The sequence below is a fragment of the Procambarus clarkii genome, chromosome 14 (genome assembly GCF_040958095.1).
Source record: "Procambarus clarkii isolate CNS0578487 chromosome 14, FALCON_Pclarkii_2.0, whole genome shotgun sequence".
Classification (NCBI taxonomy): Eukaryota; Metazoa; Arthropoda; class Malacostraca; order Decapoda; family Cambaridae; genus Procambarus; species Procambarus clarkii.
Genome location: NC_091163.1, coordinates 39266241 through 39290353, shown reverse-complemented (window position 1 = coordinate 39290353; position 24113 = coordinate 39266241). Strand labels below are relative to the sequence as shown.

Here is a 24113-nt window from a genome sequence, read left to right as displayed (position 1 = left end):
TGTTTCGTGTTCTGTCCTGTGTTGATACTTTTAATACCCTATCAATATCCCCCCGGTTATGTCCATTCATCCACTTGTAAACCTCTATCATGTCACCCCTAACTCTTCGCCTTTCCAGTGAATGCAACTTAAGCTTTGTTAATCTTTCTTCATATGAAAGATTTCTAATTTGGGGAATTAACTTAGTCATCCTACGCTGGACACGTTCAAGTGAATTTATATCCATTCTATAATATGGCGACCAAAACTGAACTGCATAATCTAAATGGGGCCTAACTAGAGCAAGATATAGCTTGAGAACCACACCAGGTGTCTTGTTACTAACGCTGCGATTAATAAATCCAAGTGTCCGATTTGCCTTATTACGAACATTTATGCATTGATCCTTTTGTTTTAAATTCTTACTAATCATAACTCCCAGATCCCTTTCGCAATCCGACTTCGCAATCACAACACCATCTAGCTCGTATCTTGTAACTCTATCATCATTACCTAACCTCAGAACTTTACATTTATCAGCATTAAACTGCATCTGCCAATCCTTTGACCATTTCAAAACCCTATCTAGATCAACTTGAAGTGATAGTGAGTCCTCCTCCGAATTAATTTCCCTACCGATTTTCGTATCATCGGCAAATTTGCAAATGTTGCTACTCAAACCTGAATCTAAATCATTTATATATATTATAAACAACAGAGGTCCCAGGACAGAGCCTTGAGGCACTCCACTTACAACATTTTCCCACTCTGACTTGATTCCATTTATACTAACTCTCTGTTTCCTTTGGTATAGCCATGCCCTAATCCAGCTTAATATAGCACCCCCAATACCATGAGACTCTATCTTTTTAATCAGTCTTTCATGTGGCACTGTATCAAAAGCTTTGCTAAAGTCAAGGTATACAACATCGCAATCCTTACCACTATCAACTGCCTCAACAATGCTAGAATAAAAAGATAACAAATTTGTTAAACATGAACGGCCATTTATAAAACCATGTTGCGACTCAATTATTAATTTATGTTTTTCAAGATGAAGACGAATTTTATTTGCTATTATAGATTCGAGTAACTTTCCCACAATAGACGTTAGGCTAATTGGTCGATAGTTAGACGCAAGTGATCTATCTCCTTTCTTAAAAACTGGTATCACATTAGCAACTTTCCAAAACTCTGGCACTCTGCCTGACTCTATTGATTTATTAAATATGGTTGACAGTGGGTCACAAAGCTCCTCTTTGCATTCTTTAAGCACCCTAGCAAACACTTCATCCGGCCCTGGGGATTTGTTTGGTTTGAGTTTTACTATTTGTTTAAGAACATCCTCCCTGGTAACTGCTAAACTCGTCAACCTGTCCTCGTCCCCACCCACATAGACTTGTTCGGCTGAAGGCATATTGTTAAGTTCCTCTTTAGTAAATACAGATACAAAATATTTATTAAAAATACTACTCATCTCTTCATCACTATCTGTTATTTGACCTGTCTCAGTTTTTAATGGACCTATCCTTTCCCTAGTCTTAGTACGATATAACTGAAAAAACCCTTTAGGATTTGTCTTTGCTTGCCCTGCTATGCGAACTTCATAGTTTCTTTTTGCTTTCCTTATCTCTTTTTTAACATTTCTAACCAATTGTACGAATTCCTGTTCTAAAGTGACCTCCCCATTTTTAATCCTTTTGTACCAAGCTCTCTTTTTACCTATAAGGTTCTTCAAATTCTTTGTTATCCACTTTGGGTCATTAGTATTCGATCTATTCAATTTGTATGGTATACTACGTTCCTGTGCTTTGTTTAGAATATTCTTAAATAAGTTATATATTGAATCCACATCGAAATCCCCATTTAAGTCACCTATCGCTGGGTTCATGTCTCGCTCCAAGACCGGCCCACACCCCATACCCAAGACTTTCCAATCAATTTGACCCAAAAAATTTCTTAGGCTATTAAAATCAGCTTTTCGAAAATCTGGCACTTTAACAGAATTTTCTCCTACTGGTCTATTCCATTCTATGCTAAATCTGATTTCTTTGTGATCACTGCTCCCTAGCTCACTCCCTATTTCGATGTCATTAATTTGCGTTTCCCTGTTAGTTAACACTAAATCTAAAATATTATTTTCCCGTGTTGGTTCCTTAATGTGTTGCGTAAGAAAGCAATCGTCAATTAATTCTAGAAAATCTTCTGCTTCACTATTCCCTGTTTTGTTCAACCAGTTTATTCCGCTAAAATTAAAGTCACCCATGACATAAATACTGTTAGATCTAGATGCTCTAGATATTTCATCCCATAGATGCTTTGCTTCCATTCTGTCTAAATTTGGTGGCCTATATATTACTCCTATTATAATATTATTAGCTTTTTCGTTTAATTCAATCCAAATAGTTTCTGTGTGTGGCTCTGTTTTGATTCCCTCTTTGAGACTACATTTCAAATTGTCCCTAACATATATGGCTACTCCACCTCCTCGTCTAATATATCTATCTGTGTGAAATAGTTTAAATCCATATATTTGATATTCAGCTAATAGTTCTCTATTTTCTACATTCATCCACGTTTCGGTAAGTGCAATAATATCTATTTTTTCTGTGCAGACAAGAGCATTTAATTCGTTAATTTTATTTCTTAGACTTCTACTGTTAGTGTAATATACCCTAAGTGAATTGTTATTTTGCGGACCTTCTCTTTCCCTGATAGTTTTGCCAATTCCTTTCTCCCACAAACACATACTTTTATTACCTCCTTCCTCCAAATCAATTCCCATTCCTCTATCTACTAACAGTTTAAACCCAAACAAACACCTCTAACCACTTCTTCTAGCGAGTTCGCAACAGCAACAACCCCAGCTCTCGATAGATGCACCCCATCACGAGCATACATTTCATTTCTTCCATAGAAGTGTTCCCAGTTGTCTATGAAAGATATTGCATTTGATTTGCAATATCTTTCCAGCCGGCAATTGACACCAAGTGCCCTCGATATCCATTCATTTCCCACTCCCTTTCTTGGAAGAATGCCACATATGATCGGGATTCCTCCCTTGCTCCTAACTAATTCTATGGCTGTTTTATACCTCTGAATCAGTTCCTCACTCCTGACTCGACCAACATCATTTCCTCCCACGCTAATGCAAATAATGGGATTGTTCCCATTACCAGCCATAATATCATTCATGTTGTTTATAATATCACCAATGCCAGCTCCGGGATAGCAAACCCTTAACCTGTTCCCCCTATCTCTAGCACAAAACGTTCTATCCAAATGCCTTATCTGGGAATCTCCCACAACTAATGTTTGCTTAGGTACTTCCTTTACTTTCTGAGGGGCCTGCGCTTCCTTTCTCTTCGTTGCTTAGCACCCTGGCAAACACTTCATCCGGCCCTGGGGATTTGTTTGGTTTGAGTTTTACTATTTGTTTAAGAACATCCTCCCTGGTAACTGTTAAACTCGTCAACCTGTCCTCGTCCCCACCCACATAGACTTGTTCGGCTGAAGGCATATTGTTAAGTTCCTCTTTAGTAAATATAGATACAAAATATTTATTAAAAATACTACTCATCTCTTCATCACTATCTGTTATTTGACCTGTCTCAGTTTTTAATGGACCTATCCTTTCCCTAGTCTTAGTACGATATAACTGAAAAAACCCTTTAGGATTTGTCTTTGCTTGCCCTGCTATGCGAACTTCATAGTTTCTTTTTGCTTTCCTTATCTCTTTTTTAACATTTCTAACCAGTTGTACGAATTCCTGTTCTAAAGTGACCTCCCCATTTTTAATCCTTTTGTACCAAGCTCTCTTTTTACCTATAAGGTTCTTCAAATTCTTTGTTATCCACTTTGGGTCATTAGTATTCGATCTATTCAATTTGTATGGTATACTACGTTCCTGTGCTTTGTTTAGAATATTCTTAAATAAGTTATATATTGAATCCACATCGAAATCCCCATTTAAGTCACCTATCGCTGGGTTCATGTCTCGCTCCAAGACCGGCCCACACCCCATACCCAAGACTTTCCAATCAATTAGGGCATGGTTATACCAAAGGTAGAGGCTCATGGTATTGGGGGTGCTATATTAAGCTGGATTAGGGCATGGCTATACCAAAGGTAGAGGCTCATGGTATTGGGGGTGCTATATTAAGCTGGATTAGGGCATGGTTATACCAAAGGTAGAGGCTCATGGTATTGGGGGTGCTATATTAAGCTGGATTAGGGCATGGATATACCAAAGGTAGAGGTTCATGGTATTGGGGGTGCTATATTAAGCTGGATTAGGGCATGGCTATACCAAAGGTAGAGGCTCATGGTATTGGGGGTGCTATATTAAGCTGGATTAGGGCATGGCTATACCAAAGATAGAGGCTCATGGTATTGGGGGCGCTATATTAAGTTGGATTAGGGCATGGCTATACCAAAGGTAGAGGCTCATGGTATTGGGGGTGCTATATTAAGCTGGATTAGGGCATGGTTATACCAAAGGTAGAGGCTCATGGTATTGGGGGTGCTATATTAAGCTGGATTAGGGCATGGTTATACCAAAGGTAGAGGCTCATGGTATTGGGGGTGCTATATTAAGCTGGATTAGGGCATGGCTATACCAAAGGTAGAGGTTCATGGTATTGGGGGTGCTATATTAAGCTGGATTAGGGCATGGCTATACCAAAGGTAGAGGCTCATGGTATTGGGGGTGCTATATTAAGCTGGATTAGGGCATGGCTATACCAAAGATAGAGGCTCATGGTATTGGGGGCGCTATATTAAGTTGGATTAGGGCATGGCTATACCAAAGGTAGAGGCTCATGGTATTGGGGGTGCTATATTAAGCTGGATTAGGGCATGGTTATACCAAAGGTAGAGGCTCATGGTATTGGGGGTGCTATATTAAGCTGGATTAGGGCATGGTTATACCAAAGGTAGAGGCTCATGGTATTGGGGGTGCTATATTAAGCTGGATTAGGGCATGGTTATACCAAAGGTAGAGGCTCATGGTATTGGGGGTGCTATATTAAGCTGGATTAGGGCATGGCTATACCAAAGGTAGAGGCTCATGGTATTGGGGGTGCTATATTAAGCTGGATTAGGGCATGGTTATACCAAAGGTAGAGGCTCATGGTATTGGGGGTGCTATATTAAGCTGGATTAGGGCATGGATATACCAAAGGTAGAGGTTCATGGTATTGGGGGTGCTATATTAAGCTGGATTAGGGCATGGTTATACCAAAGGTAGAGGCTCATGGTATTGGGGGTGCTATATTAAGCTGGATTAGGGCATGGTTATACCAAAGGTAGAGGCTCATGGTATTGGGGGTGCTATATTAAGCTGGATTAGGGCATGGCTATACCAAAGGTAGAGGCTCATGGTATTGGGGGTGCTATATTAAGCTGGATTAGGGCATGGTTATACCAAAGGTAGAGGCTCATGGTATTGGGGGTGCTATATTAAGCTGGATTAGGGCATGGATATACCAAAGGTAGAGGTTCATGGTATTGGGGGTGCTATATTAAGCTGGATTAGGGCATGGCTATACCAAAGGTAGAGGCTCATGGTATTGGGGGTGCTATATTAAGCTGGATTAGGGCATGGCTATACCAAAGATAGAGGCTCATGGTATTGGGGGCGCTATATTAAGTTGGATTAGGGCATGGCTATACCAAAGGTAGAGGCTCATGGTATTGGGGGTGCTATATTAAGCTGGATTAGGGCATGGTTATACCAAAGGTAGAGGCTCATGGTATTGGGGGTGCTATATTAAGCTGGATTAGGGCATGGTTATACCAAAGGTAGAGGCTCATGGTATTGGGGGTGCTATATTAAGCTGGATTAGGGCATGGCTATACCAAAGATAGAGGCTCATGGTATTGGGGGTGCTATATTAAGCTGGATTAGGGCATGGTTATACCAAAGGTAGAGGCTCATGGTATTGGGGGTGCTATATTAAGCTGGATTAGGGCATGGTTATACCAAAGGTAGAGGCTCATGGTATTGGGGGCGCTATATTAAGTTGGATTAGGGCATGGTTATACCAAAGGTAGAGGCTCATGGTATTGGGGGCGCTATATTAAGTTGGATTAGGGCATGGCTATACCAAAGGAAACAGAGTTAGTATAAATAGGGTTAAGTCAGAGTGGGAACTATTGTAAGTGGAGTGCCTCAAGGCTCTGTCTTTTGACCATTTCAAAACTTTATTTAGATCGTCTTGAAGTGGTAGTGAATCTTTTTCCGTGTTTATTTTCCTCCTGTTTTTTCTATCATCAGCAAATTTGCAAATGTTGCTACTCAAACCTGAATCTAAATCATTTATATTATTATAAACAACAGAGGTCCCAGGACAGAGCCCTGAGGTACTCCACTAACAACATTATCCCACTCTGACTTAACCCCATTTATACTAACTCTGTTTCCTTTGGTATAGCCATGCCCTAATCCAGCTTAATATAGCACCCCCAATACCATGAACCTCTACCTTTGGTATAGCCATGCCCTAATCCAACTTATTATAGCGCCCCCAATACCATGAACCTCTACCTTTGGTATAGCCATGCCCTAATCCAAGTTAATATAGCACCCCCAATACCATGAACCTCTACCTTTGGTATAGCCATGCCCTAATCCAGCTTAATATAGCACCCCCAATACCATGAGCCTCTACCTTTGGTATAGCCATGCCCTAATCCAGCTTAATATAGCACCCCCAATACCATGAACCTCTACCTTTGGTATAAGTCTTTCACGTGGCACTGTGCCACCACCAGGCACCAGACGTGCCTGGCAGTGACACTGTGCCACCACCAGGCACCAGACGTGCCTGGCAGTGACAGGTTGACAGCACTTCAAATAACGTTGATTACAATGACTCAACGTAAACAGGTGACATGAGGAGCGTTGGTGACATATCATTACAGGTGTTTAAACAGGTGTGTTTGTGCAGGTGTAACTGGACACCTGTGCACACCTCCCCCCCCCCCCCCGAGACCTCCCTGAATGCATACTCACTCATCATATTCATCTTGAAGGTGGTTGAAGGTTATTACGAAGCCCACTATGACATCCCCACCCACGACACAAGGGCTACCAACGAAGCCCACTATGACATCAACACCCACGACACATGTAAGGCGTGGGTGAAACGAGTGCGCATGCGTGACGCAGAAGAGAAGAGGAGGCGGGGCACAAGCAGCTCCCCGACAGTCGCCCACCAGACGTGAGAGGAGGTATACGTGCCGGCAGTCATGCGAGCAGTAGTGATCATCGGGGTTGTGGTGGTGGCCGGGCTGCACCTCGCAGCCTCTCTTAAGGTACACTCTATCCTCAATGTAAACTCCTCACAACAACAATGATATACAATCAGTCCTCCCGGGAAATATGTCGCGAAGTTTACAGATTCAACCAATCGGTCTGGATAGGTTAGGTGGGATGATTGGGTGCGTCCATTGACCAGGTCCAGCCCTGGTGGTGGACCAGGATACTACCGGTCCAGCCCTGGTGGTGGACCGGGATACTACCGGTCCAGCCCTGGTGGTGGACCGGGATACTACCGGTCCAGCCCTGGTGGTGGACCGGGATACTACCGGTCTGGGACTCACCACTCCGACACATTTTCTCATTGATACATCATAAATATAGCTGTATCTCATTGATACATCTTACTAGCTGTACCCGGGCACGCGTTGCTGTGGCTCAGCAACCTTCCCGGTCCCTTGTCCTCCCCACCATTCCCTACTCCCTCGTCCGATGTATTCCCAAATGATCTGATGTTCCAGTCACTGAAAGATATACAAAAACACACAGAGATCACACTAACGTGATGCATCAACTGAACAAATTATTGATGTTCATTTGATGCATCACGTTAGTGTGATCTCTGTGTGTAATGATGTAAGGGCGAAGAGGGAGAACGGCCTATTAACATAGCTCGGGTGCAGGGGGGAGTTGTGTAAAATCCTGGTTTGTGCCTCGGAGAGGCTGCAGGATCCAGTAAGTTCAGTAGAACTTCGGTTTCAAGTCTTTTACCCCTGTCGTAGCTCAGTCGATTAAGGCAGTGTTTGGGATGCTCCCGAACGCAGGTTCGAATCCTCATCACGGCTCTTGTGGATTTCTTTATATTAAAAAAAGTAAAAAAAAAAGTTATGAAAAAAATGAAAAATTTAAAAAATAAACAATACTCAGGAAATGAACGGTTCGGTAAACAACACAGCTTAATTCCAACACAATGTCAAAGAAAATAATTTAATCGAACTGAAAATAAATCGAAATCTATGAAAATTTAATTTGTCAATGCAATCGGCAACACTGAAATGGAATCGTAACATATTTAGTATAGCGTGTGTTGCTCTTACGTCCAACAGATGGCGCTGTTTTTAAAAACAAGCATATTTTTTCCTGTCACAGGTGAGGTATGTATATAATAAATATATAAAAAGACGCGCCTATTCGAATGCAACGTTGTGTCAAAATTTCAAAGCAATCGGTGAAGAGGTTTCGAAGATTTCCCTCTCATGAAAAACTGAGCTTTTCAGAAACTGTGTTTCTGTAACACCACAGTTTTTCAGACAGACATCTACACAGTGTGTACATAATAACTGCTCGGATGCGAATGGAACGTTGAGTGAAAATTTCAGAGCAATCGGTGAAGAACTTTCCAAGATTAGCGACTATGCACAATATATTTTTCGTTTCTGCCCGAAACGCTGTGCGTACTAGTGGCTTTACAAGAATGTATATACTGTACTATCCAATGTATTCTCACAAACCCAATGTACCTTCTTGTATATATATATATAAATAAATAAATAAATAAATAAATATATATATATATATATATATATATATATATATATATATATATATTATTAAATATGACCGAAAAAGTAAGATTAATAATTCTAACACGAATTTTCTCAATCTTTCGTACATTTCTTTTCACTGTTGGAGGTAAATCAAAAATCAATTCTCCAAAATTCATTTTTTATTTCTAGTCTGACGCGACACGAGCGCGTTTCGTAAAACTTATTACATTTTCAAAGACTTTAGTTTACAAATACACAACTGAATAGAACTTTACGCATCTCCGATTTTATATCTACATTTGAGTGAGGTGGATGGGGTGAGGTGGCATTAATAGGGTATTAATTTCATCAACACAAGACAGAACACGAAACAATGGGTATTGAATAGAAGTGTTTGTAGAAAGCCTATTGGTCCATATTTCTTGATGCTTCTATATTGGAGCGGAGTCTTGAGGTGGGTAGAATATAGTTGTGCAATAATTGGCTGTTGATTGCTGGTGTTGACTTCTTGATGTGTAGTGCCTCGCAAACGTCAAGCCGCCTGCTATCGCTGTATCTATCGATGATTTCTGTGTTGTTTACTAGGATTTCTCTGGCGATGGTTTGGTTGTGGGAAGAGATTATATGTTCCTTAATGGAGCCCTGTTGCTTATGCATCGTTAAACGCCTAGAAAGAAATGTTGTTGTCTTGCCTATATACTGGGTTTTTTGGAGCTTACAGTCCCCAAGAGGGCAGGCACCTCAAGACTCCGCTCCAATATAGAAGCATCAAGAAATATGGACCAATAGGCTTTCTACAAACACTTCTATTCAATACCCATTGTTTCGTGTTCTGTCTTGTGTTGATGAAATTAATACTCTATTAATACCACCTCTTGTTCTGTCTTGTGTTAATACCCTATTAATGCCACCTCACCCCATCCACCTCACTCAAATGTAGATATAAAATCGGAGATGCGTAAAGTTCTATTCAGTTGTGTATTTGTAAACTAAAGTCTTTGAAAATGTAATAAGTTTTACGAAACGCGCTCGTGTCGCGTCAGACTAGAAATAAAAAATGAATTTTGGAGAATTGATTTTTGATTTACCTCCAACAGTGAAAAGAAATGTACGAAAGATTGAGAAAATTCGTGTTAGAATTATTAATCTTACTTTTTCGGTCATATTTAATAATATATATATATATATATATATATATATATATATATATATATATATATATATATATATATATATGTTTGAAAATTTTCTTTATTTTTGTTATGTAATGTTATGTAATGTTATGTTATGTAATGGAGTAATTTGTTGTTTGTTACAGGAGGACGAGGGTGAGGGAGCGGCAGGTGGGTCCCTTAAGGTGTAGTGTTAATGGTGGCCCAGCACGGTGAACCTTCCTGGTAATGGTGGGTGGCAGGTAATGGTGGGTGGCAGGTAATGGTGGGTGGCAGGTAATGGGTGGGTGGCAGGTAATGGTGGGTGGCAGGTAATGGTGGGTGGCAGGTAATGGGTGGGTGGCAGGTAATGGGTGGGTAGCAGGTAATGGGTGGGTGGCAGGTAATGGTGGGTGGCAGGTAATGGGTGGGTGGCAGGTAATGGTGGGTGGCAGGTAATGGGTGGGTGGCAGGTAATGGTGGGTGGCAGGTAATGGGTGGGTGGCAGGTAATGGTGGGTGGCAGGTAATGGGTGGGTGGCAGGTAATGGGTGGGTGGCAGGTAATGGTGGGTGGCAGGTAATGGGTGGGTGGCAGGTAATGGGTGGGTGGCAGGTAATGGTGGGTGGCAGGTAATGGGTGGGTGGCAGGTAATGGGTGGGTGGCAGGTAATGGTGGGTGGCAGGTAATGGGTGGGTGGCAGGTAATGGGTGGGTAGCAGGTAATGGGTGGGTGGCAGGTAATGGTGGGTGGCAGGTAATGGGTGGGTGGCAGGTAATGGGTGGGTAGCAGGTAATGGTGGGTGGCAGGTAATGGTGGGTGGCAGGTAATGGGTGGGTGGCAGGTAATGGGTGGGTGGCAGGTAATGGGTGGGTAGCAGGTAATGGGTGGGTGGCAGGTAATGGTGGGTGGCAGGTAATGGGTGGGTGGCAGGTAATGGTGGGTGGCAGGTAATGGGTGGGTGGCAGGTAATGGGTGGGTGGCAGGTAATGGTGGGTACCAGGTAATGGGTGGGTGGCAGGTAATGGTGGGTGGCAGGTAATGGGTGGGTGGCAGGTAATGGTGGGTGGCAGGTAATGGGTGGGTGGCAGGTAATGGGTGGGTGGCAGGTAATGGTGGGTGGCAGGTAATGGGTGGGTGGCAGGTAATGGGTGGGTGGCAGGTAATGGTGGGTGGCAGGTAATGGGTGGGTGGCAGGTAATGGTGGGTGGCAGGTAATGGGTGGGTGGCAGGTAATGGTGGGTGGCAGGTAATGGGTGGGTGGCAGGTAATGGTGGGTGGCAGGTAATGGGTGGGTGGCAGGTAATGGGTGGGTGGCAGGTAATGGGTGGGTGGCAGGTAATGGGTGGGTGGCAGGTAATGGGTGGGTGGCAGGTAATGGTGGGTGGCAGGTAATGGGTGGGTGGCAGGTAATGGGTGGGTGGCAGGTAATGGTGGGTGGCAGGTAATGGGTGGGTGGCAGGTAATGGGTGGGTGGCAGGTAATGGTGGGTGGCAGGTAATGGGTGGGTGGCAGGTAATGGTGGGTGGCAGGTAATGGGTGGGTGGCAGGTAATGGTGGGTGGCAGGTAATGGGTGGGTGGCAGGTAATGGGTGGGTAGCAGGTAATGGGTGGGTGGCAGGTAATGGTGGGTGGCAGGTAATGGGTGGGTGGCAGGTAATGGGTGGGTAGCAGGTAATGGGTGGGTGGCAGGTAATGGGTGGGTAGCAGGTAATGGGTGGGTGGCAGGTAATGGTGGGTGGCAGGTAATGGGTGGGTGGCAGGTAATGGGTGGGTAGCAGGTAATGGGTGGGTGGCAGGTAATGGTGGGTGGCAGGTAATGGGTGGGTGGCAGGTAATGGTGGGTGGCAGGTAATGGGTGGGTGGCAGGTAATGGTGGGTGGCAGGTAATGGGTGGGTGGCAGGTAATGGTGGGTGGCAGGTAATGGGTGGGTAGCAGGTAATGGGTGAGTACCAGGTAATGGGTGGGTAGCAGGTAATGGGTGAGTACCAGGTAATGGGTGGGTACCAGGTAACAACAGTGTACGGACACATGATCACTAACAACAGTGTACACATGACCACTAACAACAGTGTACGGACACATGGCCACTAACAACAGTGTACGGACACATGACCACTAACAACAGTGTACACATGACCACTAACAACAGTGTACGGACACATGACCACTAACAACAGTGTACACATGGCCACTAACAACAGTGTACAAATGGCCACTAACAACAGTGTACGGACACATGGCCACTAACAACAGTGTACGGACACATGGCCACTAACAACAGTGTACGGACACATGACCACTAACAACAGTGTACGGACACATGGCCACTAACAACAGTGTACACATGGCCACTAACAACAGTGTACGGACACATGGCCACTAACAACAGTGTACGGACACATGGCCACTAACAACAGTGTACGGACACATGGCCACTAACAACAGTGTACACATGATCACTAACAACAGTGTACGGACACATGACCACTAACAACAGTGTACACATGGCCACTAACAACAGTGTACGGACACATGACCACTAACAACAGTGTACGGACACATGACCACTAACAACAGTGTACACATGGCCACTAACAACAGTGTACGGACACATGGCCACTAACAACAGTGTACGGACACATGGCCACTAACAACAGTGTACACATGGCCACTAACAACAGTGTACGGACACATGACCACTAACAACAGTGTACGGACACATGGCCACTAACAACAGTGTACGGACACATGGCCACTAACAACAGTGTACACATGATCACTAACAACAGTGTACGGACACATGATCACTAACAACAGTGTACGGACACATGGCCACTAACAACAGTGTACACATGATCACTAACAACAGTGTACGGACACATGATCACTAACAACAGTGTACGGACACATGGCCACTAACAACAGTGTACGGACACATGGCCACTAACAACAGTGTACACATGATCACTAACAACAGTGTACGGACACATGGCCACTAACAACAGTGTACGGACACATGGCCACTAACAACAGTGTACACATGATCACTAACAACAGTGTACGGACACATGATCACTAACAACAGTGTACGGACACATGGCCACTAACAACAGTGTACGGACACATGGCCACTAACAACAGTGTACACATGATCACTAACAACAGTGTACGGACACATGGCCACTAACAACAGTGTACGGACACATGACCACTAACAACAGTGTACACATGACCACTAACAACAGTGTACACATGGCCACTAACAACAGTGTACGGACACATGGCCACTAACAACAGTGTACGGACACATGGCCACTAACAACAGTGTACGGACACATGACCACTAACAACAGTGTACGGACACATGATCACTAACAACAGTGTACGGACACATGACCACTAACAACAGTGTACGGACACATGGCCACTAACAACAGTGTACGGACACATGATCACTAACAACAGTGTACGGACACATGGCCACTAACAACAGTGTACGGACACATGATCACTAACAACAGTGTACGGACACATGACCACTAACAACAGTGTACGGACACATGGCCACTAACAACAGTGTACGGACACATGACCACTAACAACAGTGTACACATGGCCACTAACAACAGTGTACACATGGCCACTAACAACAGTGTACGGACACATGGCCACTAACAACAGTGTACGGACACATGGCCACTAACAACAGTGTACGGACACATGATCACTAACAACAGTGTACGGACACATGGCCACTAACAACAGTGTACGGACACATGACCACTAACAACAGTGTACGGACACATGACCACTAACAACAGTGTACGGACACATGACCACTAACAACAGTGTACGGACACATGACCACTAATAATATGTATCACTAACAGCTATGTATCTTCCACAGAGAACACAGAAGCAGTGAACCGCCTCTTCTTTAACTGGGGTCTGTCTGGCGTCCAGATATTCTGTGAGTACCTCATATTCTGTGAGTACCTCATATTCTGTGAGAACCTCATATTCTGTGAGTACCTCATATTCTGTGAGAACCTCATATTCTGTGAGTACCTCATATTCTGTGAGTACCTCATATTCTGTGAGTACCTCATATTCTGTGAGTACCTCATATTCTGTGAGTACCTCATATTCTGTGAGTACCTCATATTCTGTGAGTACCTCATATTCTGTGAGTACCTCATATTCTGTGAGTACCTCATATTCTGTGAGTACCTCATATTCTGTGAGAACCTCATATTCTGTGAGTACCTCATATTCTGTGAGTACCTCATATTCTGTGAGTACCTCATATTCTGTGAGTACCTCATATTCTGTGAGTACCTCATATTCTGTGAGTACCTCATATTCTGTGAGTACCTCATATTCTGTGAGTACCTCATATTCTGTGAGTACCTCATATTCTGTGAGTACCTCATATTCTGTGAGTACCTCATATTCTGTGAGTACCTCATATTCTGTGAGTACCTCATATTCTGTGCCTCATATTCTGTGAGTACCTCATATTCTGTGAGTACCTCATATTCTGTGTGTACCTCATATTCTGTGAGTACCTCATATTCTGTGAGTACCTCATATTCTGTGCCTCATATTCTGTGAGTACCTCATATTCTGTGAGTACCTCATATTCTGTGAGTACCTCATATTCTGTGAGTACCTCATATTCTGTGAGTACCTCATATTCTGTGTGTACCTCATATTCTGTGTGTACCTCATATTCTGTGAGTACCTCATATTCTGTGAGTACCTCATATTCTGTGAGTACCTCATATTCTGTGTGTACCTCATATTCTGTGAGTACCTCATATTCTGTGAGTACCTCATATTCTGTGAGTACCTCATATTCTGTGTGTACCTCATATTCTGTGAGTACCTCATATTGTGTGAGTACCTCATATTCTGTGAGTACCTCATATTCTGTGAGTACCTCATATTCTGTGAGTACCTCATATTCTGTGAGTACCTCATATTCTGTGAGTACCTCATATTCTGTGAGTACCTCATATTCTGTGAGTACCTCATATTCTGTGTGTACCTCATATTCTGTGAGTACCTCATATTCTGTGAGTACCTCATATTCTGTGAGTACCTCATATTCTGTGAGTACCTCATATTCTGTGAGTACCTCATATTCTGTGAGTACCTCATATTCTGTGAGTACCTCATATTCTGTGAGTACCTCATATTCTGTGAGTACCTCATATTCTGTGAGTACCTCATATTCTGTGAGTACCTCATATTCTGTGAGTACCTCATATTCTGTGTGTACCTCATATTCTGTGAGTACCTCATATTCTGTGAGTACCTCATATTCTGTGAGTACCTCATATTCTGTGAGTACCTCATATTCTGTGAGTACCTCATATTCTGTGAGTACCTCATATTCTGTGAGTACCTCATATTCTGTGAGTACCTCATATTCTGTGAGTACCTCATATTCTGTGTGTACCTCATATTCTGTGAGTACCTCATATTCTGTGAGTACCTCATATTCTGTGTGTACCTCATATTCTGTGAGTGCCTCATATTCTGTGAGTACCTCATATTCTGTGAGTACCTCATATTCTGTGAGTACCTCATATTCTGTGAGTACCTCATATTCTGTGAGTACCTCATATTCTGTGAGAACCTCATATTCTGTGAGTACCTCATATTCTGTGAGTACCAGGTATTCTGTGAGTACCTCATATTCTGTGAGTACCTCATATTCTGTGAGTACCTCATATTCTGTGAGTACCTCATATTCTGTGAGTACCAGGTATTCTGTGAGTACCTCATATTCTGTGAGTACCTCATATTCTGTGAGTACCTCATATTCTGTGAGTACCTCATATTCTGTGTGTACCTCATATTCTGTGAGTACCTCATATTCTGTGAGTACCTCATATTCTGTGAGTACCTCATATTCTGTGAGTACCTCATATTCTGTGAGTACCTCATATTCTGTGAGTACCTCATATTCTGTGAGTACCTCATATTCTGTGAGTACCTCATATTCTGTGAGTACCAGGTATTCTGTGAGTACCTCATATTCTGTGAGTACCTCATATTCTGTGAGTACCTCAGGTATTCTGTGAGTACCTCATATTCTGTGAGTACCTCATATTCTGTGAGTACCTCATATTCTGTGAGTACCTCATATTCTGTGAGTACCAGTATATTCTGTGAGTACCTCATATTCTGTGAGTACCTCATATTCTGTGAGTACCTCATATTCTGTGAGTACCTCATATTCTGTGAGTACCAGGTATTCTGTGAGTACCTCATATTCTGTGAGTACCTCATATTCTGTGAGTACCTCATATTCTGTGAGTACCTCATATTCTGTGAGTACCTCATATTCTGTGAGTACCTCATATTCTGTGAGTACCTCATATTCTGTGAGTACCTCAGGTATTCTGTGAGTACCTCATATTCTGTGAGTACCTCATATTCTGTGAGTACCTCATATTCTGTGAGTACCTCATATTCTGTGAGTACCTCAGTATTCTGTGAGTACCTCATATTCTGTGAGTACCTCATATTCTGTGAGTACCTCATATTCTGTGAGTACCTCATATTCTGTGAGTACCTCATATTCTGTGAGTACCTCATATTCTGTGAGTACCTCATATTCTGTGAGTACCAGGTATTCTGTGAGTACCTCATATTCTGTGAGTACCTCATATTCTGTGAGTACCTCATATTCTGTGAGTACCTCATATTCTGTGAGTACCAGGTATTCTGTGAGTACCTCATATTCTGTGAGTACCTCATATTCTGTGAGTACCTCATATTCTGTGAGTACCTCATATTCTGTGAGTACCTCATATTCTGTGAGTACCTCATATTCTGTGAGTACCTCATATTCTGTGAGTACCTCATATTCTGTGAGTACCTCATATTCTGTGAGTACCTCAGTATTCTGTGAGTACCTCATATGCTGTGAGTACCTCATATTCTGTGAGTACCTCATATTCTGTGAGTACCTCATATTCTGTGAGTACCTCATATTCTGTGAGTACCTCATATTCTGTGAGTACCTCAGTATTCTGTGAGTACTCAGTATTCTGTGAGTACCTCATATTCTGTGAGTACCTCATATTCTGTGAGTACCTCATATTCTGTGAGTACCTCATTATTCTGTGAGTACCTAGTATTCTGTGAGTACCTCATATTCTGTGAGTACCTCATATTCTGTGAGTACCTCATATTCTGTGAGTACCAGTATTCTGTGAGTACCTCATCTCTGGAGTACCATATCTGTGAGTACTCATATTCTGTGAGTACCTCATATTCTGTGAGTACCTCATATTCTGTGAGTACCTCATATATCTGGGTACCTCTATTCTGTGAGTACCTCAGTATTCTGTGAGTACCTTCCATATTCTGTGAGTACCTCATATTCTGTGAGTACTCATATTCTGTGAGTACCTCATATTCTGTGCCTCATATTCTGTGAGTACCTCATATTCTGTGCCTCATATTCTGTGAGTACCTCATATTCTGTGCCTCATATTCTGTGAGTACCTCATATTCTGTGCCTCATATTCTGTGAGTACCTCATATTCTGTGAGTACCTCATATTCTGTGAGTACCTCATATTCTGTGAGTACCTCATATTCTGTGAGTACCTCATATTCTGTGAGTACCTCATATTCTGTGAGTACCTCATATTCTGTGAGTACCTCATATTCTGTGAGTACCTCATATTCTGTGCCTCATATTCTGTGAGTACCTCATATTCTGTGAGTACCTCATATTCTGTGCCTCATATTCTGTGAGTACCTCATATTCTGTGAGTACCTCATATTCTGTGAGTACCTCATATTCTGTGAGTACCTCATATTCTGTGAGTACCTCATATTCTGTGAGTACCTCATATTCTGTGAGTACCTCATATTCTGTGAGTACCTCATATTCTGTGAGTACCTCATATTCTGTGAGTGCCTCATATTCTGTGAGTACCTCATATTCTGTGAGTGCCTCATATTCTGTGAGTGCCTCATATTCTGTGAGTGCCTCATATTCTGTGCCTCATATTCTGTGAGTACCTCATATTCTGTGCCTCATATTCTGTGAGTACCAGGTATTCCTTCACTTCTTTCAAATTGTGGGATGAAATTCTTTCTATATTATATATTTTTTGTTATTTCGTATATTGAATAGACAATTTTTTGGGCCTTTTGTATAGTTTTTTTTTAATTCAAGTGTGAACATATTGATATTAAATAAGTTGAGGAAACTATTGTCTCTGTGTGCCTTAGCTCAGTTATTTTTTTCGATATGTGTGTGTATGTGTGTGTGTGTGTGTGTGTGTGTGTGTGTGTGTGTATGTGTGTGTGTGTGTGTGTGTGTGTGTGTGTGTGTGTGTGTGTGTGTGTGTGTGTGTATGTGTGTGTGTGTGTGTGTGTGTGTGTGTGTGTGTGTGTGTGTGTGTGTGTGTGTATGTGTGTGTGTGTGTGTGTGTGTGTGTGTGTGTGTGTGTGTGTGTGTGTGTGTGTGTGTGTGTGTGTGTGTGTGTGTGTGTGTGTGTGTGTGTGTGTGTGTGTGTGTGTGTGTGTGTGTGTGTATGATCGTAAATATACACACATGTGATAATAGTCACGAATTGTACTAATTAACGTTAATAGTAAAGACTGTGCACGGTGGCAACACCGCGTCTTGTAATGTTAAGTGACGATGTTTATATACTGACAATGTTAACATTTTATATACTAACAATGTTAACATTTACCTGTGACAGGTAACCGCATCTCCAGCTGGTTGACGTCTACAGGTAAGTGTCTCCCTGTCACTTTCCTCTACCACTGTCACTTTCCTCTACCACTGTCACTTTCCTCTATACTTAAATACTGTAAAAAATATTCCACTGCAATTATTACCATTATTTTGCAAGGCAAATTGGGGGCTCCTTTGACAAGCCGCGGGCTTCCTGTCCTCGTCGAGGCCACTAGTGGCCTTCAGGTAAATTCAGGTATATAAGGGGGGGGGGGAGAGTTTATCATAGTGTTAAATATGTCACATAATACAATAATGGAAGTACCTGTGGTAACACTGTTGTGGGAAGTACCTGTGGCAACACTGTGGTGGGAAGTACCTGTGGCAACACTGTCGTGGGAAGTACCTGTGGCAACACTGGTGGGAAGTACCTGTGGTAACACTGGTGGGAAGTACCTGTGGCAACACTGTAGTGGGAAGAACCTGTGGTAACACTGGAGGGAAGTACCTGTGGCAACACTGTGGTGGGAAGTACCTGTGGCAACACTGTGGTGGGAAGTACCTGTGGTAACACTGGTGGGAAGTACCTGTGGCAACACTGTAGTGGGAAGAACCTGTGGTAACACTGGAGGGAAGTACCTGTGGTAACACTGTGGTGGGAAGTACCTGTAGTAACACTGGTGGGAAGTACCTGTGGTAACACTGGTGGGAAGTACCTGTGGTAACACTGTTGTGGGAAGTACCTGTGGTAACACTGGTGGGAAGTACCTGTGGTAACACTGTGGTGGGAAGTACCTGTGGTAACACTGTGGTGGGAAGTACCTGTGGTAACACTGGTGGGAAGTACCTGTGGTAACACTGTGGTGGGAAGTACCTGTGGTAACACTGGTGGGAAGTACCTGTAGTAACACTGTGGTGGGAAGTACCTGTGGTAACACTGTGGTGGGAAGTACCTGTGGTAACACTGTAGTCGGAAGTACCTGTGGCAACACTGTGGTGGGAATAACCGATGGTAACACTGGTGGGAAGTACCTGTGGTAACACTGTGGTGGGAAGTACCTGTAGTAACACTGTGGTGGGAAGTACCTGTGGTAACACTGGTGGGAAGTACCTGTGGTAACACTGTGGTGGGAAGTACCTGTGGTAACACTGGTGGGAAGTACCTGTAGTAACACTGTGGTGGGAAGTACCTGTGGTAACACTGGTGGGAAGTACCTGTGGTAACACTGTGGTGGGAAGTACCTGTGGTAACACTGTGGTGGGAAGTACCTGTGGCAACACTGTGGTGGGAAGTACCTGTGGTAACACTGGTGGGAAGTACCTGTGGTAACACTGTGGTGGGAAGTACCTGTAGTAACACTGTGGTGGGAAGTACCTGTGGTAACACTGGTGGGAAGTACCTGTGGTAACACTGTGGTGGGAAGTACCTGTGGTAACACTGGTGGGAAGTACCTGTAGTAACACTGTGGTGGGAAGTACCTGTGGTAACACTGTGGTGGGAAGTACCTGTGGTAACACTGTAGTCGGAAGTACCTGTGGCAACACTGTGGTGGGAATAACCTATGGTAACACTGGTGGGAAGTACCTGTGGTAACACTGTGGTGGGAAGTACCTGTGGTAACACTGTGGTGGGAAGTACCTGTGGTAACACTGGTGGGAAGTACCTGTAGTAACACTGTGGTGGGAAGTACCTGTGGTAACACTGTGGTGGGAAGTACCTGTGGTAACACTGGTGGGAAGTACCTGTGGTAACACTGTGGTGGGAAGTACCTGTGGTAACACTGGTGGGAAGTACCTGTGGTAACACTGTGGTGGGAAGTACCTGTGGTAACACTGTAGTGGGAAGTACCAGTGGTAACACTGTGGTGGGAAGTACCTGTGGTAACACTGTGGTGGGAAGTACCTGTAGTAACACTGTGGTGGGAAGTACCTGTAGTAACACTGTGGTGGGAAGTACCTGTGGTAACACTGGTGGGAAGTACCTGTGGTAACACTGTGGTGGGAAGTACCTGTGGTAACACTGGTGGGAAGTACCTGTAGTAACACTGTGGTGGGAAGTACCTGTGGTAACACTGTGGTGGGAAGTACCTGTGGTAACACTGTAGTCGGAAGTACCTGTGGCAACACTGTGGTGGGAATAACCTATGGTAACACTGGTGGGAAGTACCTGTGGTAACACTGTGGTGGGAAGTACCTGTGGTAACACTGTGGTGGGAAGTACCTGTGGTAACACTGGTGGGAAGTACCTGTAGTAACACTGTGGTGGGAAGTACCTGTGGTAACACTGTGGTGGGAAGTACCTGTGGTAACACTGGTGGGAAGTACCTGTGGTAACACTGTGGTGGGAAGTACCTGTGGTAACACTGGTGGGAAGTACCTGTGGTAACACTGTGGTGGGAAGTACCTGTGGTAACACTGTAGTGGGAAGTACCTGTGGTAACACTGTGGTGGGAAGTACCTGTGGTAACACTGTGGTGGGAAGTACCTGTAGTAACACTGTGGTGGGAAGTACCTGTGGTAACACTGGTGGGAAGTACCTGTGGTAACACTGTGGTGGGAGGTACCTGTGGTAACACTGGTGGGAAGTACCTGTAGTAACACTGTGGTGGGAAGTACCTGTGGTAACACTGTGGTGGGAAGTACCTGTGGTAACACTGTAGTCGGAAGTACCTGTGGCAACACTGTGGTGGGAATAACCTATGGTAACACTGGTGGGAAGTACCTGTGGTAACACTGTGGTGGGAAGTACCTGTGGTAACACTGGTGGGAAGTACCTGTAGTAACACTGGTGGGAAGTACCTGTGGTAACACTGTGGTGGGAAGCACCTGTGGTAACACTGGTGGGAAGTACCTTTAGTAACACTGGTGGGAAGTACCTGTGGTAACACTGTGGTGGGAAGTACCTGTGGTAACACTGGTGGGAAGTACCTGTGGTAACACTTGATGGGAAGTACCTGTGGCAACACTGGTGGGAAGTACCTGTGGCAACACTGTAGTGGGAAGTACCTGTGGCAACACTGTGGTGGGAAGTACCTGTGGTAACACTGTGGTGGGAAGTACCTGTGGTAACAATGGTGGGAAGTACCTGTGGTAACGCTGTGGTGGGAAGTACCTGTGGTAACACTGGTGGGAAGTACCTATATCAACACTGGTGGTGGGAAGTACCTATGGTAACACTGTGGTGGGAAGTACCTGTGGTAACACTGTGGTGGGAAGTACCTATGGCAACACTGTGGTGGGAAGTACCTATGGCAACACTGTAGTGGGAAGTACCTATGATAACACTGTGGTTGGAAGTACCTGTGGTAACACTGGTGGGAAGTACCTATGGTAACACTGTGGTGGGAAGTACCTATGGCAACACTGTAGTGGGAAGTACCTATGGTAACACTGTGGTGGGAAGTACCTATGTCAACACTGTAGTGGGAAGTACCTATGGTAACACTGTGGTGGGAAGTACCTATGGTAACACTGTGGTGGGAAGTACCTATGTCAACACTGTAGTGGGAAGTACCTGTGGTAACACTGGTGGGAAGTACCTGTGTCAACACTGTGGTGGGAAGTACCTGTGGTAACACGTGGGAAGTACCTGTGGTAACACTGTGGTGGGAAGTACCTGTGGTAACACTGGTGGGAAGTACCTATGTCAACACTGTGGTGGGAAGTACCTGTGGTAACACTGGTGGGAAGTACCTGTGTCAACACTGTGGTGGGAAGTACCAGTGGTAGCACTGTGGTGGGAAGTACCTGTGGTAACACTGGTGGGAAGTACCTGTGGTAACACTGTGGTGGGAAGTACCTGTGGTAACACTGGTGGGAAGTACCTGTGGTAACACTGTGGTGGGAAGTACCTGTGGTAACACTGGTGGGAAGTACCTATGGTAACACTGTGGTGGGAAGTACCTGTGGTAACACTGGTGGGAAGTACCTGTGTCAACACTGTGGTGGGAAGTACCTGTGGTAGCACTGTGGTGGGAAGTACCTGTGGTAACACTGGTGGGAAGTACCTGTGGTAACACTGTGGTGGGAAGTACCTGTGGTAACACTGGTGGGAAGTACCTGTGGCAATACTGTGGTGGGAAGTACCTGTGGTAGCATTGTGGTGGGAAGTACCTGTAATAACACTGGTGGGAAGTACCTGTGGTAACACTGTGGTGGGAAGTACCTGTGGTAACACTGGTGGGAAGTACCTGTGGCAACACTGTGGTGGGAAGTACCTGTGGTAACACTGGTGGTGGGAAGTACCTGTGGTAACACTGGTGGTGGGAAGTACCTATGGTAACACTGGTGGTGGGAAGTACCTGTGGTAACATTGTGGTGGGAAGTACCTGTGGTAACACTGTGGTGGGAAGTACCTGTGGTAGCACTGTGGTGGGAAGTACCTGTGGTAACACTGGTGGGAAGTACCTGTGTCAACACTGTGGTGGGAAGTACCTGTGGTAACACTGTGGTGGGAAGTACCTGTGGTAACACTGGTGGGAAGTACCTGTGGTAACACTGGTGGGAAGTACCTGTGGTAACACTGTGGTGGGAAGTACCTGTGGTAACACTGGTGGGAAGTACCTGTGTCAACACTGTGGTGGGAAGTACCAGTGGTAGCACTGTGGTGGGAAGTACCTGTGGTAACACTGGTGGGAAGTACCTGTGGTAACACTGGTGGGAAGTACCTGCGGTAACACTGTGGTGGGAAGTACCTGTGGTAACACTGGTGGGAAGTACCTGTGGTAACACTGTGGTGGGAAGTACCTGTGGTAACACTGGTGGGAAGTACCTGTGGTAACACTGGTGGGAAGTACCTGTGGTAACACTGTGGTGGGAAGTACCTGTGGTAACACTGGTGGGAAGTACCTGTGTCAACACTGTGGTGGGAAGTACCTGTGGTAACACTGTGGTGGGAAGTACCTGTGGTAACACTGGTGGGAAGTACCTGTGGTAACACTGGTGGGAAGTACCTGTGTCAACACTGTGGTGGGAAGTACCTGTGGTAACACTGTGGTGGGAAGTACCTGTGGTAACACTGTGGTGGGAAGTACCTGTGGTAACACTGTGGTGGGAAGTACCTGTGGTAACACTGGTGGGAAGTACCTGTGGTAACACTGTGGTGGGAAGTACCTGTGGTAACACTGGTGGGAAGTACCTGTGGTAACACTGGTGGGAAGTACCTGCGGTAACACTGTGGTGGGAGGTACCTGTGGTAACACTGGTGGGAAGTACCTGTGGTAGCACTGTGGTGGGAAGTACCTGTGGTAACACTGGTGGTGGGAAGTACCTGTGGTAGCACTGTGGTGGGAAGTACCTGTGGTAACACTGGTGGTGGGAAGTACCTGTGGTAACACTGGTGGTGGGAAGTACCTGTGGTAACACTGGTGGGAAGTACCTGTGGTAACACTGTGGTGGGAAGTACCTGTGGTAGCACTGTGGTGGGAAGTACCTGTGGTAACACTGTGGTGGGAAGTA

The 24113-nt window shown here is 44.4% G+C and overlaps 2 protein-coding genes across 2 annotated transcripts in view; one reads left to right on the top strand and one right to left on the bottom strand.

Annotated features, from left to right (window-relative positions):
* LOC123772688 (transmembrane protein 229B) overlaps positions 1-24113 on the bottom strand; it is a 51721-nt gene that overhangs the window by 11513 nt on the left and 16095 nt on the right. The window lies entirely within an intron of this gene.
* The window catches only part of LOC123772682 (uncharacterized), a 25338-nt gene continuing 8378 nt past the window's right edge, over positions 7154-24113 (top strand). The window contains exons 1-4 of the mRNA XM_069324516.1: positions 7154-7296; positions 10106-10130; positions 13849-13911; positions 18682-18714. Coding sequence (XP_069180617.1) covers positions 7231-7296; positions 10106-10130; positions 13849-13911; positions 18682-18714 — 187 coding nt within the window. The 5' untranslated portion in view covers positions 7154-7230. The remainder of the gene's footprint in view (positions 7297-10105; positions 10131-13848; positions 13912-18681; positions 18715-24113) is intronic.